Source organism: Pipistrellus hanaki, assembly GCF_964339955.1.
Source record: "Pipistrellus hanaki genome assembly, chromosome: 15".
Lineage (NCBI taxonomy): Eukaryota > Metazoa > Chordata > Mammalia > Chiroptera > Vespertilionidae > Pipistrellus > Pipistrellus hanaki.
In genome coordinates, this window is record NC_140517.1 from 51,171,538 (window position 1) to 51,184,497 (window position 12,960).

The 12,960-nt window shown below is 49.3% G+C and overlaps 1 protein-coding gene across 7 annotated transcripts in view; it reads left to right on the forward strand.

The window, feature by feature from the left end:
* The window catches only part of LOC311633556 (zinc finger protein 551-like), a 50,038-nt gene that overhangs the window by 34,713 nt on the left and 2,365 nt on the right, over positions 1-12,960 (forward strand). For 2 of the 7 annotated variants that reach the window (XM_084906335.1, XM_084906342.1), the window contains 3 exons: positions 826-1,109; positions 7,185-7,308; positions 12,362-12,474. In XM_084906335.1, the coding sequence (XP_084762461.1) occupies positions 826-839 (14 nt within the window). In that variant the 3' untranslated portion in view covers positions 840-1,109; positions 7,185-7,308; positions 12,362-12,474. Of the gene's footprint in view, positions 1-825; positions 1,110-2,088; positions 2,335-5,381; positions 5,407-7,184; positions 9,403-9,508; positions 9,587-12,361; positions 12,486-12,960 lie in introns of those variants that run through there. The other 5 variants (XM_084906337.1, XM_084906339.1, XM_084906338.1 and 2 more) reach the window with 5 other exon arrangements.

Consider the following 12,960-nt stretch of genomic DNA (forward strand, 5'->3'; position numbering starts at 1 on the left):
TGTAGGTGAATGTGTTACATTTTAAGATATGTGGAAATGCGACCCAAAATGGTCATTGCTTTTGCTTGCAACCCACTGATAGTATATAAAAACTAGAGGCCCATTGCACCAAGAGATTTGTGCAATAGGCCTTCCTTCCCTTGACTTCCAGCACCAATTCTGGTCAGGGGCATGTGCCTTGGTTGTGGGCACATCCCCAGTGGGAGGTGTGTAGGAGGCGGCTGATTGATGTTTCTCTCTCATCGATGTTTTTAACTCTCTATCCCTCTCTCTTCTTCTCTGTAAAAACCTCAATAAAATATATTTTAAAATAAAATAAAAACTCCCACAGTCCTAGCCTGTTTGGCTCAGTGATAGAGTGTCTCCCTGCTGACTGAAGAGTCCCAGGTTTGATTCTAATCAGGGGCTCATGCCTGGGTTGCAGGCTCAATCCCCAGTAGGGGGGATGGAGGCCACCAATCAACGATTCTCGTCATTGATCTTACTTTCTCTCCTCCCTTCCTCTGTAAAATCAATAAAAAAAATATATAGCCCTGACTGGTTTGGCTCAGTGGATGGAGCGTTGGACTGCAGACTCAAGGATCCCAGGTTCAATTCCGGTCAAGAGCATGTACCTTGGTTGCGGGCACATCCCCAATAGGGGTTGTGCAGGAGGCAGCTGATCAACAATTCTCTCTCAGATGTTTCTAACTCCCTCTCCCTCTGTAAAAAAAAAAAAATAAATGAAATATATTTTAAAAATATATTAAAAAGTACTTAAAATATATATGTGTATATGAAAAAAAACTTTCCCACATTTGATACACTCATATTTCACTTCTCCAGAACAGACACCCTGACATTGAACAACTTTTTGGTCTTGATGGGCAGCTTTTTCACATTGACCCCAAAGGTGGTGACATTCTCCAGGGAGAACTTCCTGAGACATCTCCCTGCCCCTGTGTGGCTCCTCGGTGCTGACGGGGGCCCAGTGCCAGAGAAGCTCTGAGATGCTTGGGAAGACTTGCACAGCCTGCCCACTGGTGGAAGGAACCCAGGATGAGAAGAAGATTCCCTGGGCGGTGGAAAAACTACATTACCCAGAAGGCATTGCGCTCAAGCCCGCAAAGGTAAAGGGTATTCGGCTGCCTGCGCCTCCATCAGTGCGGGACTTCCGGCGCCGTCCTGCTCTCCAGTTGGGAGTTGGTTGCACTGAGGACTAACTCGTGTACTAATCGGTGAGCTTGGACACGGATCAAGCTGTAAACCCATCACTTGTGAAATAAACGTGTCTCTCACCCACATACAGGTTATGGCTAAAGTAGGCTTAGAGATGTGTGCAAAACTTTTAAGTCAGTATTTTATATGTCTTTAATATATTGACTTTTTTAAAAAGAGGGAGGGTAACAGAATGAGAAATGGCGATATAGAAAAGATGCAGCTAGGTGGGAAGACACAGGAATTTGTGTATTTATATACCTTTCGGGCTCTTTGCAGACTTTACAAAGAGCTCTGTGTGAATTATTGTTATGGACAGTTTGTAATCTTTTAAAAAATATATATTTTATTGATTTTTTACTGAGGGGAGGGAGAGAGAGAAACATCGATGAGAGAGAAACAGATCAGCTGCCTCCTGCACACCCCCCACTGGGGATGTGCCCGCAACCAAGGTACATGCCCTTGAACGGAATCGAACCCGGGACCCTTCAGTCCGAAGACCGACGCTCTATCCTCTGAGCCAAATCGGTTTCAGCAAAACATTTTTTAAAAATATGTACTTTTCATTGATGGTATCACAGATGTCTCCCGTTTCCCCCAGTATACCGTAGATAGATATTCTTTTTTGGGGAGGATCTATTCCGGGCCTCCCCACCCCCTTCCCTGGAGGGTCTGTCAGTCTGTCCCATTTAACTGGATCGTCTGTTCCCATCTCCTCCTTCCCCAGCTCCACTTGTGGTGTCACAGCATCTTCCTTCCCCAAGGTTAGGGGCGGGAATGCTAGCCCTCCTCTGGGCAGTTGAGAAAACTACATTACCCAGAAGGCAATGCGCCTGCTTCTGCTCCGGTAGGGGACTTTTTGATTCCTGCGCATCCGGTTAGGGCGGGACTTCCTGCGTCCTCGTGCTGGCGGACATTTTGCTTTCCTTTCACGGCTGGTGGGCTTCAGCTCCCTGGTGTTGAGTGGGAGGCGGCGTCCCGCCGGGCAGGGTGTCTGAGGCGGGGGGACCCCACCCGGCGGGACTGGGTCCCCGGGCCCCCGCCTCCTCCCGCGGACAGAGCGCCCTCAGGCCCCAGCGGCCCTCCCGCCTCGGGGCGGCGCCGCTCAGGCCGCAGCCCAGGCCGCCGCCCGGAGCAGTGAGTGCCCGTGGGGGCCGCAGGGGGCGGGCTGGGCCCGGGAGGCCGGGGCGGAGGGGGCGGCCGGCCTGTGTGTGTCTAAGGGACCGGGGGCTTCCGGGAGGGGCCTGTCCTCCTCAGGGCCGGGCTGGCTGTGCGCACAGAGGGACGGAGCCCGAGGGGGCGGCGGCCCCGGCCCCGGGGCTGGGCCAGGCCCCGAGCAGCCTGGGCCCCGGGTCCTGGCGGGGGAGCCGGGCCCTCAGCGCCTTCAGCTCCCACAGGCCCTGCGGTCAGAGCCGCTCAGGGGCCGGGCTGTGGGCTGAGGTCAGGGCCTCCCACTGCGGGGGCCTCAGGCTGTGGGGCCTGGGCTGTCCAGCCGCTCCTCCTGCCCCGGGACCTGCAGACCCTCAGCCCAGGGTCCTGAGGCCACGGCTGGGGCTGTAGGAAGTGGACCCTGGTTTGGGCACCGGGTGGGTGAGATGTGGGAGGGCCTCCCAGGCACAGGGACCGGGATGTGCAAAGGCGTGTTGTGAAGACTGAGCTCATTCAGGAATTAGCTGGTATCTCCCTCTCTTTATTTTTAAAATATGTTGTATTGATTTTTTTTTACAGAGAGGAAGGGAGAGAGAGAGGAACATCAATGAGCTGCCTCCTGCACACCTCCTACTGGGGATGTGCCCCCAAACAAGGTACATACATGCCCTTGACCGGAATTGAACCTGGGATCTTTCAGTCTGCAGGCTGACGCGCTATCCACTGAGCCAAACCGGTTCTGGCAATTTTTAAAAAAATAAATAAAGCCAGTGGGATAGGATTGTATATTCTCTCATGGCTTGCTTTTTCTCTTAATAACGTGATACGTGTGTGTTAAAAATAAAAACTCTTGACAGCTGGAGTGACAAAGTTGGTTGAGTATCACCCCATGCACAGGGGTTGCATAAGCCTGGTTTCCTGGCTGAATGTCCAGGGGTGGATGGCAGGCAAGTAGGAGGCAGCCATCCGTGTGTCTTTCTCCTTGTCTTTTCCTCTCTCTCTCTAAAAGTCACATTAAAAGAAGTTTAAAATTGTAGTCATCAGGAATAAGTTAAAAGATGCTTTTCACCTAAGGAGCATTCTGAGCTTCAGAGAATCCGAACTGAAATGTGTGCAAATAACACATCCGTTGCAGACAACACTCCCCAGAAACCGGTCACCCAAACCTAAAGTGGTCATTTCCCAGGGCCACTTGGGTTCATAACCACCAGTATTTGCAAAGTTCAGGAGGGACTGGGATCCTAATTACACCTGCAAGACCTCCAACAGTGTACTGTATTACCCAAAGGGCCATGCGCCTAAGGATAGCCAATGAAAGCCCAGAACAGGAGGCGCATTATCTCCGGGTACACAGCTTAGGGCGGGGCTTTCTGCGTCTCCCTGGTGGTCGTTCTAACCTCTTTGTTCACAGAGACAGGGGCTTCCGGGAGCCAGGTCTCCAGTGGGACCAGGCGTCAGAGGCAGCATCCCGCTGTGAAGTGGTCTGTAGGGCTTGTTGAGTCACAATAGACGGGGCCTCCCTGCCTCCCAGACTCCTCTCTGCTTACAGAGTTCTACTCAGCGGTACCCCATTTAACCCTCCCGCCTCAGGTGCGGGCCCCTGGTCCAACAGCACAGGTCTCTGTGTCTGGGAACAGTGAGTCGCTGTTGGTGACAGAGGTGTGATGGGGAAAGAGTGTGACAGGCTGTAGTGCCATTGTGTAAGGACTTGGTGGTGGGACTGAGCAGGGAGGATTCGAGAAACCTGGTCATGTTTGTGTCTAAAGGCAACAAAGAAGACGAGGGAGCCGAAACCGGTTTGGCTCAGTGGATAGAGCGTCGGCCTGCAGACTGAAGGGTCCCAGGTTCGATTACGGTCAAGGGCAAGTACCTTGGTTGCAGGCACATCCAAGTGGGGGGTGTGCGGGAGGTGGCTGGTTAATTTTTCACTCTAATCGATGTTTCTGGCTCTCTATCTCCCTTCCTCTCTGTAAAAAATCAATAAAAAATATTTAAAAAAAAAAAAAAAAGAAGATGATGAGGGAAAGTTTTGCCTGAGATTTTTTCCTCTCATTCTCTGTGAAAAAAAAAAAATTAATTGTCTGATGTAGGGTTCTAAACATTTCCCAAAGCTGCTTGGAGGAAGAACAGACTAGGAGAGAGAGGGCAGCAGTTAGGGGCAGGAAGGAGAAGTCCTGTAAAAGTAATGAACCTGGCAAGAATTCGCTCTGAGGTCTGATGTGTTGGGGAATCAGCTAACTCCAGGTCACCTGGCCTGGAGGCTGGGCGACGGTACTCAGCGGCCTGAGCCCATGGGTCCTGGCATTGGGTGCCAGGCTCTCAGCAGACCTCTTTCCGCAGATTCCTGAAGATGCAGAACCGCTTAGGGGGATTGGTTTGTGGCGCTTATTCCAGGACTTCACACTCTTTTTTTTTTTTTAATTATTTAAAAAAAATATATTTTACTGATTTTTTTTTACAGAGAGAAAGGTAGAGGGAGAGAGAGCTAGAAACATCGATGAGAGAGAAACATCGACCAGCTGCCTCCACCATACCCTCTAACGGGGATGTGCCCGCAACCAAGGTACATGCCCTTGACTGGAATTGAACCTGGGACCTTTCAGTCTGCAGACTGACACTCTATCCACTGAGCTAAACCGGTTTCGGCTAGGCATCATACTCTTGTGGCCCATGAGATAGTGGGGTTCTGGGGTTGTCCACCTGCGCTTCTCATCCTTGGACCTGAGGAACTTAAGAGACACCAAGCCCACCATCCTGAGTCCAGGTCTAGGGTCATGTGAGTGGTCTCTGATTTTGGCATCCAGTGGAATAAGATGGGAACATAGGTCCCAGAATGTGCAAAGGTTTGGAGTGAAGACAGCTGATTCAGGGAGCAGCAGATGTCCGTTTTTAAAAAATAGGAACTGGTAACAATGGGACAGGAGTCGGAGCTAGAAGAGCATTATGACAACTTGGGTGTTTGTTCTGCAGGTGAGGGGATCATTGGGGTAATTCGAGCACTGGAGGCAGGTGATCCAACCCAGGTCTCAGGCGCCCTGTGGCGGCAGCATGATGAACAATGTGGGTGAGAGGACGGTGGTGGGAAGACTAGGACGGAAGCTGTTGTGATGGGTCTTGGTGAGTGTGATGGCACCTGGCCCATGAGGGAGGTTGTGGACGTGGAAGAAGCAGTTGGATTTGGGATCAGTGTTTTAGGTGTGGCCACCTGGGTATTCTAATTTGGCGATGAGGAGAGGTAACAGTCAGATGACCTGAAGGTTTGGATTTAGCAGCTGAAGGAATGGAAGCACCATCTACTGAGATGGACAAATTCATATTAGGAAGGTTAATGTTCATTAGGAATATAAAATCTTTTATTTTTGGCCTCTTAGGATATGATGTATTTCTTAGAGTGGTTCCAGAGCATCTGGGATTCTGAGGAGTAATTCAAGATGAAGACTACTTTAAAACAATGTGAAGCTTGTATGGACCAGGGAGGAATTCAGCTTTTTTTTTGTTTAGGAATGTAAAGCTTAGACTGGGACTGATAGATACTTGTTTTTTAAACACTCAACGGGATTTTGTTGTGAGCCTTGGTGTGGCCTGGGGTGTTGTAGTCAGCCTGGTGGACTTGCTTATGTGCATGAATGGTCATGGGAGAGACTCACTGAGCATGTGGTAGAGGGCCGTAGGCGATGGGACTTGAGTGAGGAAGGCTGTGACTGGTGAATGCAGCTCCTGTAGAGAGATCTGGTGTGGTTCTCAGGTGACTTTGAAGGAAAAACTTGCAGGGAGGGAGGCCTTCAGGCAGGACTCCAGGCTGCCTCTGAGTGTGGACTAAGAGTGGGGGTGGTACTTCATCCATCTTGAAATGGCCAGACATTCTGTGGACCACACATGCTGAGAATAAGTCAAAGGCCAGGGAGACGGCTATGGGGGCTGTGGGTGTGGGAGTGCAGGTGAGAGAGGTGTGGGTGGAAGAGTGATGTGCCCTTGGAGAGGGCATGTGAATTCGTGGCTTCAGGGCCCTGACACTGACAGAAGAGGGAAGGGAGGTTGAGTCCATTTCGGGTGGTGTCTGGATAATGTGATATGGTGAATTTTAGGGTAATTCCAGAAAAGAGGGTGGGTTGTGATGCTACATTCCTGGTCCAGAGCTTCAGTGTCATATATGTGCCCACCTGCCTACTGTTGTTGAGGGCTGTTACATTGATCAGTAGCAATGAGGTAGCATATATTCTGGTTGAAAATCTCCACTAGAGAGACAAGATAGAGGGTAAAAGAGAAATAGGTTACAGAAGAGGTGAACTATAATTATAAAAAATTAGGAAACCACCATCCTGGTGATGGCATATTTGTGTTATGTGTGACGGTGTGCCTCTGGGAAGAAGCTGTATGAGAGAAGTGCTGTTCAAGAATTATGTGCAGCAGGTAGTGCATAGTGATGGCCTCAGCACTTTGGGGTTGAAAGGGTGAATGAATTGTGAATCTGGTTTTTGGTGTAATAATCTGGGGACTACAAGGATATTGGCTAATCACTCACACTCTCTTTATGGCCAATATTTGTTCCTACTCTTGTTGGTCACACCCACAGTAATGTATAAGAGACATTTGGCCTATGGCCTAATGTGAGGCCCAGTTTCATGTATGATCTCCTGGTCATTGGTCTTTATTGTCGGGGGAAGACACAGTATCAGTAGGAACCATAAGGAGAGGGTTTTCTCGGTGGGACCGAGCCTGGTACCTACTCTGATGTGGGGAGTAGAGGAAGTGGAGGGATGTGGATGGTGGGGTGTATGACGAACATAAAATCCTAGGAGAGGAGCTGACCATGGACTGAACTGTCTCCATTGTGACAGGATATGAACTTTGAGGACGTGGCCATTGTCTTCTCTCAGGAGGAGTGGGGGCTCCTTGATGAGGCTCAGAGACTTCTGTTTTGCGATGTGATGCTGGAAGTGTTTGCACTGGTCTCATCTGTAGGTAAGACCTTCTCATATGTTCTAGTGTCCTGACGTGGTGTCTGCTCTTCCTTTATTCTCCCAATGTAGCTTTCTCTCTCTCAAATCCTGACCGTGGGCTCTGCTCATGCCCCCACATTCTCGTCCAATGTGCGGTGGCTTCAGTTGTGACCTGTGTGGAGAGCCCCGAGCAGTGGACTCACCCAACATCCCCAAGACCCGTTGCCTCAAAAAGTGCAGTTAATGTCTGAGAATCAGGAAACTGCAGACAGCTTACTGGGTCCCACGTTGCTGTTCAACTCTGTGGGAGGGTGACTGTCCACATCCATGGCTTCTGCTTCTGCTCCCTTCTGTAGCTGGAGGTTCTTTACGACAGCTTGTGCCGGGTTATGATCATAGCACGAACCATGGACTGCTCTTGTAAGACCCTACTTCAGTCGTTTGTAGTCTTTCCTAAATACTATTGCACGCTGAATTGCTCTGGGCCGGTGCTGGCTGCTCACCTCCGTTGTCTGTCTTCAGTACTCGGATATTTAGGCTGTAAGTATCTTCACAGTACAAGGTGCACGGAGAACCCAGGTTTGTTCACAGGGTGAATATGCAAGATGGTCTCGGAGGAAGCCTGGCCCTGCTGAGTGACAACGAGGAGCTCGGTGTGACATAAGGGCTTTTTTCAGGTCACACCGGGAACCTGCTCCCGTCCAATTGTTTAGGTGCAGGTGCCACACGCCACACCACATTTCTACCTTTGCTTGCCCATATTTGATTGACACTTTGCTGACTTGTCATTTCATCTGTGACTTCCTGCCTCTGGCTTCTATCCCCGTCGCGGCATTTTTATGTCACTTGTTCCCCTGAGCTGCTCCCTCTGCAGTATTCTCCCACATGTGCCTCCATATATGTTAGGAGGTGCACACACTTGCTCAAGTAATTGTCCAGCAGCAGCTACTCATTTATTGAATTTTACTTGGAAAAGATGTAACCAATCTACTATACAGCTTGCCCGTGTCACCAGCAAACGAGACCTGCTGAAGGCTGTTGGCAGAAGATTGTGCTGGAGATCCTGCTTCTCTTCCATGTGGTACTTGTCATATTTGAGTCATATTTCTGGTCAGGTCTTCCCTGTTTTGTGATCTTCAGTGGCCAAGAACTTCTCAGCAGCCTCTTAATAATCCTTGTTGCAGATCTTTTATTTTCAGGCCATTGCATGAAATCAGTATACCAGTTGTACCAGTTTATAACACGGATTTTTTTTTTACTAGATGGAGTTACACATAGATTGCTATATATGCAATTTGATATGTATATTATTTTGTTGTATGACAACAAGCTTCAAAACTTCATATGTCAAATTTTCTGAAGGTGTTAGCATCATAGATATTTTTATGCTTAAAAAACGTTGAATTTCATGGCAAAAGAAAGCGCATTTGTGGGAAGTTTTAATTCATTACTTTATTTCGAAGAAAAAGTTATCGTATACTTTGGGAAGCTTATGTTCAACAAGCTCCATGCCAAGATACTTGTGAATGCTGATTTAAATACTTTATAAGTGATGATTTCGATGTGAAAGACAAAGAACATCCAGGTCAACCAAAATTTTTGATGACCAACAATTACAAGCATTATTGGATGAAGATGCGTGCCAAATTCAAAAATAACTTGCAGAAAGATTAAACGTTGCTCAGCAAACAATTTCCAATTGTTTACACGCAATGGGAAAGATTTTAAAGGAAGGAAAATGAGTGCCACATCAACTGAACGAAGGACAAATGGAAAACCGAGGAGTCATCAGTAAAATGTTGCTTCAATGGCACGAAAGAAAGTCTTTTTTGCATCGAGTTGTGAATAGCGATGAAAAGTGGATTTATTTTGAGAATCCCAAATGCACAAAATCATAGATTAACAACTCAGGTCAACCATCAACATCGACTGCAAGGCCAAATCGCTTAGGAAATAAGACAATACACTGTGTTTGGTGGGATCAGGAAGTTGTGGTGTATTATGAGCTTCCAAAACCAGTTGAAACCGTTAATACTGATTATTACCGACAGCAAATAGTCAATTTGAACCATGCTTTGATCATGAAACGACCAGAACGTTCCAGAAGACATAGCAGGTAATTTTGCTTCATGGTAACGCACCATTACACACTTCAAAACCAATTAAAGACACATTAAAAGACCTTGCCTGGGAAGTATTAATCCACCCGTTATATTCACCAGGCCTTGCTCCTTCAGATGACCACTTGTTCCAATCTGAGCAGCACTTCAAAACATGAAGAAGTGGAAAATTGCTCAGTGGTAAGCGTCAACCCACTCAGCTCAAGGGTGGTGAGTTAGATTCCGGATCAAGGACATGTACCTGGGTTGCAAGTTCAGTACTCGGTACCCACCAGCTCATGTGGGGGAGGCAAGTAGTCAATCTGTCTCTCTCATCCATGTTTCTCGCCCTTCCTCTCTCATTCCCCCACCCCATTACAGTCTCTCCCCAAATCCTGGGGAAATATCCTTGGGTGAGGAACAACAGCCACAATACCCATCCACCCCTGCTGTGCTGAGGGGGACCCTCCACTATGCAGCCCACCCTCCTAACACTTCCCTGCCTTTGCCTGGATGCTCCCGCTGCAGCAAGGGACACTGTCTTTCCCAGGAGTGACAGATGGGAGCCAAAGGCAAGGCCCTGTGTCTGCCTGCGGGGAGCTGGCCAGCTGACACTGAATGGAGGGAAGTGCCAGGGGTCTCTTCAGCCCGCTTTTCCCCAACCCCAGGCTGAGCCCCTTCTGTCCCTGCTCTTCCAAACCTAGGTTATCCCCATGGGGGGCCATCCCAGGCATGAAGTGAAGGAATAGTTCCGAGAACCCCAGTTTGAGTGAAGGTGAGGAGCTGTGGAGGACTCTGGATCTCTGGAAAGGAATGAGAGGATGGGTGCCTGATGGAGGAGAGCTGAGAGGGAAGAATCCTAGGCCCTGAGTCTCCCTTAAGAATGAGGTACTGGATACCCTCGGAGAGGGCTGGGCAGTCCTGTGGGACCCCTGGTGTCTGGAGAGCAGGGCCCCCCCCCCCTCCCGTGGGAAAGCGAGGCTGACACTGAATGGAGGAAAGTGCCTGGGCTGCTCAGAGCATCACTCCAGGGTCCCCGGGCTCTGGTCCTCTACTCGGCTTGCACGGAAAGGCTGTAAGTTTGATTACTGGTGAGGGCACAAGCCTGGTTTCCTGGCTGAGTGCCCAGAGGTTGCGTGGGAGGCAAGTAGGAGGCAGCTGATCAGTGTTTCACTGTCTCCCTCTCATTTCCTTTCTCTCTAAAAGTCATATTAAAGAAGTTTAGAATTGTAGTCTGCAGGAATTTATATATATAAAAACCTAAGTGACCGGTGCAACCGAAACAACCGAACAGACAACCAGTCTGCATGGGGTGACCAGGCCAGCCGGGGGTTAGTGAGGGACAACCAAGCAACTGAACTAGGAGGCTGCATGGGGCGACCAGGCCGGCAGGGTTGTTAGGGGCGACCAAATGACTGAGCAGCGGGCTGCGGAAGGCTACCAGGCCGTATTTGGGGGGGAGGGGTCAAGGATTGAGGGGTGACTATGTCAGCAGTGAGGGGCAACCAGGCTGGTGGGACATGATGGGGTGACTGAGCTGGGAGCATTGGAGAAACCCAAGCCATCTTTCTGTCAGAAGGCAACAAGAAGAGGCAGAGATTTGTATATTTTTTTACTATCATTCTCAGGTCTCTGGGGCCATTGATGGCTATAAAAAAACACACACCCCAAGTCATCTGAGGTAGGGTTCCAAACTTCCCAAAGATACTCAGAGGAAGAACACATTAGAAGGGAGAAGACATGCCGAAACCGGTGTGGTTCAGTGGATAGAGCGTCGGCCTGCGGCATAAAAGGTCCCAGGTTCGATTCCGGTCAAGGGCATGTATCTTGGTTGTGGTCACATCCCCAGTGGGGAGTGTGCAAGAGGCAGCTAATCGATGTTTCTAGCTTTCTGTCCCTCTCTCTTCCTCTCTGTAAAAACTAAATAAAATATATTTAAAAAAAAGAAGGGAGAAGATAGCACGTGGGGACAATATATTTTGACAGATAATGTAATTAGCAAGAGAATTCAGCCCTGAGGTAATGCAGGCATCTCCAGGTCAGCTGGGCCTGGGCCTGGGCCAGCTCACTGAGCAGCCTGAGCCCATGGGTCCCGGCCGTGGTTGGCAGACTCTCAACAGACCTTTGGCTTTCCACGGATTCCTGCAGGGGCAGAATGGCTTTGGGGTTACTGGTTGGTGGATCTTATTTCAGGACCTCACACTCTTGTGGCCTCCGAGGTAGTGGTGTCCGTGACTGCTCAGCCACTCTTCTGGCCCTGGACTTGGGCACCTTAAAGGGACACCAAGCCCAGAATCAGTAGTCCAGGTCTTGGGTCATATGAGTGGTCCTTGATTTTGGAAATGGATGTGATAGGTCCTTCCATGAATAGGTTTCAGAATGTGCAAAAGCTTGGAGTGAAGAGAGCTTTCAGGAGCCAGCAGATGTATGTATTTTTAAAAATAGGAACTGGTAACAGTGGGACAGGAGTCGGGGCTAGAAGAGCATGATGACAGCTGGGGTTTCTGTTCTGCTGGTGGTGGGGTCATTGGGGTCATTGGAGCAGTAGAGCAGGTGAGGTGTCCCAGGTCTCAGACGCCCTCTGGCGGCAGCATGAGGCACAATATGGGTGTGAGGACGGCGGTGGAAAGACTAGGACAGAAGCTGTCCTGATGGTCTTGGGGAGTGTGACGGTATTTCATTTCTCCCTACCCTTGTTGGTGACACCCACTGTTATTGAAAAGAGACATTGTGGCCTATGCCTAATGTGAGGCCCAGTTTCATGTATGATCTCCTGGTCATTGGTCTTTATTGTCAGGGGAAGACACAGTATCAGTAGGAACCATAAGGAGAGGGTTTCCTGGGTGGACCAAGGCCTGGTACCCACACTGATGTGGGGAGTAGAGGAAGTGGATGGATGTGGATGTTGGGTGTATGACGAACATAAAATCCTAGGAGAGAAGCTGACCATGGACTGAACTGTCTCCATTGTGACAGGATATGAACTTTGAGGACGTGGCCATTGTCTTCTCTCAGGAGGAGTGGGGGCTCCTTGATGAGGCTCAGAGACTTCTGTTTTGCGATGTGATGCTGGAAGTGTTTGCACTGGTCTCATCTGTAGGTAAGACCTTCTCATATGTTCTAGTGTCCTGACGTGGTGTCTGCTCTTCCTTTATTCTCCCAATGTAGCTTTCTCTCTCTCTGAGCCTGACCATGGGCTCTGCTCCTGCCCCCACATTCTCGTCCAATGTGCGGTGGCTTCAGTTGTGACCTGTGTGGAGAGCCCTGAGCAATGGACTCACCCAACATCCCCAAGACCCGTTGCCTCAAAAAGTGCAGTTAATGTCTGAGAACCAGGAGACCTGCAGACAGCTTACTGGGTCCCACGTTGCTGTTCAACTCTGAGGGAGGGTGACTGTCCACATCCATGGCTTCTGCTTCTGCTCCCTTCTGTAGCTGGAGGTTCTTTACGACAGCTTGTGCCAGGTTATGATCATAGCACGAACCATGGACTGCTCTTGTAAGACCCTACTTCAGTTGTTGTTTATAATATGTCCTTCCTAAATACTATTTTTTTAAAATATATATTTTATTGA